Genomic DNA, 6,314 nt, shown 5'->3' with positions numbered 1-6,314 from the left:
CCTCTCTACGACAGAAGTGGCGACGGCAGCCACGCAAGGACAGGCAAGATCCAGGAGCCTGAACTGCTGAGGCAGAGGCCGGGCTGGCACCCGGCAGGCGGGACCGCCCCTGTCTCCCTTCCTAGGACCTCAGGGCTCTGAGCTCTCTGTGTTGGGCTGCAGGCCTGCCCGGGCCACACGGCTGTGGCAACCCTCGGCCACCGACAGCAGGTGGAAAGCCAAGCGCCTGGTGGACGCTCCACAGTCCCTCTGTCCACGGGCATCTGGTCCTGCCCACTGGGGTCAACACCAGAAGTCAGGCGTGCAAGGTCTTCGATGTGGCATCCTGGCCTGTTCCAGTCCATGTGTTGACAAGGCTGTCCCCAGAGGGTTGGAGGTGACCAGGACAGGTGGGGCTGAGCTCGGCTCTGATAGTCCTGGCACGATGAGGTTCTCCCTCCTGCAGCCCCAGGCCAAGGAGAGGCCTCAGGGATTCAGCCGAGGTCCTGGTTCTAGCGTGGCGCTCTCCCACTGGCCTGATGTGGGCCTGGTCTTCACAATGATGGTGGCTGCTCGCCCAGTCGGTTGTGGCCCACGGGGCCAAGTGAGGAGTGCAGCGCACTCTGAAATGCTAAAGGGTGCCGGATGTCCCCACACCCCATAAGCACACGTAGGCTGTGGGCATGGCCTCCCCCTGCTGCAGGGCCTCTGTGCCTCTCCTGAACACCCAGGGACTGTGACCCGCGTGGCCCACAGGGTCTGGCCACACCCAGCCAGAGCTCATAGTTGAGTTCAATGACAAACCGTGGCCAGTTCCCTTGGCTGTGTGCTTGCACGTGGGAGAGTGTCCCCAAGGAAATCTCTAGGTGGGGAAGGGAGGAGGAGCCCAAGCACGCTGGCTTGCCTGGACCAAGGGTTCCTGGGATGCAAGGGTTTCATGGCCGCAACTGGGAAAGGCCCCAGCAAACCAGACTGAGGGACACGCCCAGAGGGGTGGCTCTTCTGGCCGCTCCTCTCCTCCGTAATGGGGGTCGCTTTGGTCCGCACGCGAGTGGCCGCCGTGGGCAGGGCCTGGCCTGCGGTGAGACCTACTGGCCTTTCGGCATCGGCTATGCCTGTGACCCAGAGCCTGGCTGGGGTCACGCTGCAGGTGCCCTCCTGTGGATGCCAGCCTCAGTTAAATACCACAGGAGACGGACCAGGAGGGCCAGCAGGGTGGGTCGGCGCGGCAGACGGCATGGCACACCATGGACACCTGAGACCCGCCATGCCCGAGTCCCTTTGCTCTTCTTTGTGGGGTACAGTGAGGGCTTGTCTGTGCTCGGCCTGGGTCCCTTCCAGGGCTGTGCTGGAGAGGTCAACTCGGAGGAAAAAGTGTGGTCCCCTCTGGTGGAAGACTGGGCTTGCCTGAAAGAGCGCCTCCCCCCAGTGCTCCCACTGTGATGCGGCCCAGTGGGCCTCCAGCCATGCCCCTGGGGTCTGCGGAGGGACAGGGGCCAGGTGGAGCGTGAGCGGCACTCCCCATGCCCTGAGTAACAGTGCCCTGGCCCCTCCAGCCCACACCGTGAGCCGGGGATAGGGTACTTGCTGGCTTGCATCTTGAAAACCTTAGTAAAATGAAAACCTTTCCAGAGAAATGCAACTTACCCAATCCACGGAAAAATGGAAACCCCAACTTTTCATACAATCATCCGAGAAACTGAACGCACGTTCAAGACCTGCCCACCGTGTGGCGTCTGGCGAGCTCTGTGAGCGGTCAGGCAGTAGCGGAGCTGTGCAATGCTCCCGGGGGGCAAGCGCGTGGTGAGCTGGCTGGCTTGAGCCCAGTCCTGAACCCAGCAAGGCGAGCCCTGGCCTCTCACTTAACGTTGCCCGAACTGCAGCAAATTAGCAGCAAACTGAAGCCGTCACTGCTGAGCCGGGTCTCCGTTAGGGAGACAGTGATACTTCGCACTGAGTTAAATTTGCCACGAAACACATTTAATCCAATTATCAGATTAACAGGCTAAAGGAGAAAGTCGTATCATCTTCGTAGAAGGCACGGATAAAATCGACTTCCACTTGCGATGGAAGCTCTGAGGGCTCCAGGAAGACAAGGGGACGGTCCTGGTCTGAGAAGGACACCTTCACGGCAGGTCAGGGCGGGCACAGCGCTCCCGGAGAAACGGGCATGTCCCTTGTGGGACTTGGTCCCTGACGCTATTTCTGTGACCGCGTCGGGAGGGCATCCGCCTTGGGTCCAGAAAGGAGGAGAGTAACCCCGTACCCGTGTGGTGGGGCCCGCGGACCTGGAGGCAGCAGTGCTGACCCCGTGAGAGCTGCTGGGTGTGAGAGCAAGGAGCGCAGGAGCCCCCACGATCTGCGTAGGAGTCAGGCAGAGCGTGACAGCAAGGACGGCACCACCGCACGGCGCGGGGACACCCAGGCCCTACGAACGACTCCCGCGGTGTGCTACTCCTGCAGGCGGCTCAGACCCGCGGAAGGCGTCGGGCGCCCTACCGAAGCAGGGGTGGCCTGTGTCCCCGGGTTGCAGCGGCAGGGCTGGGCTGCCCGCTGCCCTCATACGGCCCATGTGCTCGGAGAACCACGACGAAACCCCGACAGGTCATAACCTGATAAGCCAAATGCACAGTCGGACAGAGCAGGGTTGGCAGACACCCACCGTGGAAGGTGCGTCTGGCAGATGTCAGCACTCTCAGGAGGCCACGGTGCCCCCTCCAGTGCTGGCTGCGTGGGAGTCAGGCCAGCACTCTGCTGGCCGGGGCAGCTGGCATGGCTCTCCTCCTTACATGGAGCCGGTGTGACCAGCCGTGTATCAGACAAAGAAACCGCGTCGGAGACCTACGTGTGGCCGACAGACAAGCCATAGACCTGCTGGACGGCACAGGGGGCCGGGGGCCACATGGCCACCCAACTGGACCCACGTGGGGAAGGTCCGGGTGCACGTCCTGGGACCCCCTCGAGCGTGGCAGGCAGGCACACATGCTGAGTCTTGGGGTGCACGGGGCATGGACACCCTGCCGGGGTGCCTGTCTCTTTACCACTCTGTCTCTCATAGAAGGAACTTGGGGACTCTGTGGGACTCCTGGGTGGCACGAATCTGATCAGCCAGGCTAGGGACTTGAACCAGGTTGCCGTGTGGGGTCCTGCTTCTCGTGAGCGGTGCTTTACCACTGCACAGGGAGCAAAAGCCACCTGTGAAGAAGGCGCGGGGCCAGCCCGCAGTGCAGAGGGTGAGCCCAGTGAGGGGAGTTGATCCCACGGGGCCAGATAGGGGCCCCAGCCCCAGCTTGGGGGCTTCTGCGCTGGGCGCACGCCAGGACCCCGCGGGCTCTGCCGTGCACGCACGTGTGCCCTCCTGCACAGTGGGAGAGAACAGGGCACACGGCCTCTCCCGCAGCAAGACTGAAAGCTCTGTTCTCCCAAAGGCGCCACAAAGAGGCGACAAGAGCCTGGTATCAGCGCCGGCCTGGAGACCCGCGAGGGAGGGGAGAGAAGGGACCTCAGCAGGCAAGGGGGGACTCATGTGGCTGTTCCCCAGAAGCCGAGAGCCGGGGTGAGGGGCACATGCTTGCCCAGCACCGCCTCACTGACGAGGCCGAGCTGGCCATGTTGCTGGGGCTGGCACTGGAGCGCTGGCCTACCGGGGGCAGGCTCCTCCTGCAGCCCGCACCTCGCTCGCCCGGACCGCGAGCAGGGAGCATTCTCACCACGCCGGTTCCCAAGCACGGGGCTGAGAGCCAGAGACCAGGGGCAGCCTGTGCTGCACGCTGCCCGGCAGCCCTCCGTGTTGCCATCCTGCAGTTCCACATGTAGGTCTCTAGACACAACTTCTCTGCCTGGAACACGGTCAGTCATGCAGGCTCCATGTAAGGAGAGGAAAGCCACGCCAGCCCCCACAGCGAGCAGAGCGCCCATCCCTGCCGTATAGCGCTCGCCGTCTAGAGCCACAGTGCCGGCTGGTCAGGGCGGTTTCTGGACCGCCTCCCACTCATCTCATTTGGAAACTTCAAAACAGAACCTGAGGCCCAGCAGTCAGCTTCCAGCTATATGCAGGGGTCTTGGGAAAGTGCACAGAAATTGCATATTCTTTTATTCTTTTTTTGGAGAGGTTTTTTTTTTTTTTCTTTTTTCTTTTCTTATTGGGCGCGTGCACTCACCAGAAAGACAGAGAGAGACAGAGAGACAGAAAGCGAGAAATCACCCCCCAGGGGGGACAGCCACGCCGCAATCCCTTCTCCTCCATTCTCCTCTCAGGATCTTGGGCACGCATGCATACACGCCTGGTGTGAGTTTAAGCCACCGGGTCTGGGACTCGAACCGCGGTCAACTACATGGAAGTCCAGCAACATAGCCATTATGCTAACTGCTGGTCCCAGAAATTGCATATTCTAAAAAAACTATGCCTGAATTTCAAAAATTTTTGCACCAAAATAAACACAACTTGAACTCCATTCTCCACTTTCAGGGGTTGCTGACCATAGTGCCCATCAGGTGCATGGCTGCCTGCAGCAGGATTCCTTGTCCCTCATGGCTGCCCGGCAGGCCACCAGCACAGGCTTGCTCCACCTGGTCACGTGCCGGCAGACACAGGGCCCAGTCCGGCTGTGGAGACCCCGGGAGCACGGCCGTCTCTGAGACACTGACTTGGTGCCCTTGTATGTGGGGGCTTCGAGGAGCTGTGGGAGGCCCAGCCTCTGCCCTGTCAGTAATGCAGCCTGCCAGGCTGAAGCCACGTGGCCCTGTAGGCTCAGGTCCTGAGCTGGAGGGCTGGACAGAGAGGGTCCTGCTTCTCTCTCTGCCAGCTGTGCACACGCTCTATCTCTGGGCGCGAGATATTCGGATACCCACGTGGTTTTCTGTAACACATTTTCCACGAACTTTCTCAAGACCCTAGTAGGCAGCCCCAGAAGACAAGTCCTGTGTGATCTCTTGCACGCGACACTGAAGAAAGTGGAACCCGTGTCACAGGGTGTGTGTTCCTAAGACCATGGTGGGCGGCTCGAGTGTGCGCCTTTTACTGGTCAGTTACAGCTCAATACGCAAGGCACAGTCCAGTTAGGACAAGGGAAAGCTGAGGACAGCCCCAAATGGCTGCGGGTGTGACCAGCGAGCTACTGCCCCGAGGTGCCCACCACGCGGCCACCACAAACAGGCCCTGCAGAGTACAAGGTGGGCTGGGGGAATCCGAGACAAGGCAGCGTCAGGGATCGGGGCTGGAGGTGGGGCAACCCCACGGGGGCCTACTCTCCCCGTCTCACCGCCTGCGTGCGCCCCTTCCTGCGGCTCTCCGTCTGCACACATGTCCATTTCTGTGTATGCTCTGGAACAGAATTGGGTTGGAAGAGACAAGTGGAAACGCTGTCTCGGGATGGGAGAGTGGGAGGGCAGCAGGGGGCTGCAGAGGGTGGGACGAGGCCCCGCCTGGGCAGGAGCTGCAGTGGTGGACCACCTGAGGGTGGGGCCTTTCCCAATTCCCATGCCACACTCTTCTGGAGCTGGCCTGCTCCCCCGGGGCTCCCAGGGGTCAGTCCCCTGGTCTTCGCCCTGCCTCAGAAGGCGTGTGCAATCGCCAGGTGTGTGGTGTGTGGTGTGTGGAGAAGCCTCTGGCCAGCCCACCCTGGCCCAGCTCTCCCATGGGGGTGGGCCTGGAGCCCAGGAGTCCAGGAAAGGGTGCAGAATGAGCTGGCAGGCCTCGCGGGCAGGGCCTCCTGGGCTTCCTTTCTCCAGATAAGAACTTCCGAATGTCCAGTGTGGGGTGGGGTGTGCAAGGCTGGGCCAGAGGGCTGGGTGGGTGGTGGGTGCCAGGAGCCTCTGCTCAGCATGGGGGCTCCCTCTTCCTTCAGGGATGGGCAAATGCCACGTCCCTCAAACGTCCGTGTTAGTGTTTCCCACAGAGGCACGGTAAACATGCGATGCAGACACAGGACCAGGAGGAAGGGTAAGCCTGTCCCCTGCCAGCTGCCCTCGGACAGCTGGGGTGGAGGCTGAATCACGTGGGTTCAAACCTGCGCCCAACCTGCACCTGCGGCTGAGTGCCAGGGAGGGCCCCGCACCTCTGCTTCCTGGCTGTGAGGGCCTGAGCCAGCCTGGTAGGCCTCCTTAGCAACATGCGATGCAGACACAGGACCAGGAGGAAGGGTAAGCCTGTCCCCTGCCAGCTGCCCTCGGACAGCTGGGGTGGAGGCTGAATCACGTGGGTTCAAACCTGCGCCCAACCTGCACCTGCGGCTGAGTGCCAGGGAGGGCCCCGCACCTCTGCTTCCTGGCTGTGAGGGCCTGAGCCAGCCTGGTAGGCCTCCTTAGCCCCAGTGCCCCGCCTAGTGTTGCTGGGA

At 61.8% G+C, this 6,314-nt stretch overlaps 1 protein-coding gene across 1 annotated transcript in view; it reads right to left on the bottom strand.

Moving 5' to 3' along the window:
- Positions 1-2,542, bottom strand: part of SNED1 (sushi, nidogen and EGF like domains 1) — a 65,299-nt gene extending 62,757 nt beyond the window's left edge. The window contains exons 1-2 of the mRNA XM_027766996.1: positions 2,479-2,542; positions 2,246-2,338 (exon numbers count right to left, since the gene is read on the bottom strand). Of these exons, the coding sequence (XP_027622797.1) occupies positions 2,246-2,338; positions 2,479-2,542 (157 nt within the window). The remainder of the gene's footprint in view (positions 1-2,245; positions 2,339-2,478) is intronic.
- Positions 2,543-6,314: the final 3,772 nt, after the last annotated feature.

Source organism: Tupaia chinensis, unplaced genomic scaffold, assembly GCF_000334495.1.
Source record: "Tupaia chinensis unplaced genomic scaffold, TupChi_1.0 Scaffold143823_1, whole genome shotgun sequence".
Lineage (NCBI taxonomy): Eukaryota > Metazoa > Chordata > Mammalia > Scandentia > Tupaiidae > Tupaia > Tupaia belangeri.
This window is presented reverse-complemented; position numbering and strand designations above follow the sequence as displayed.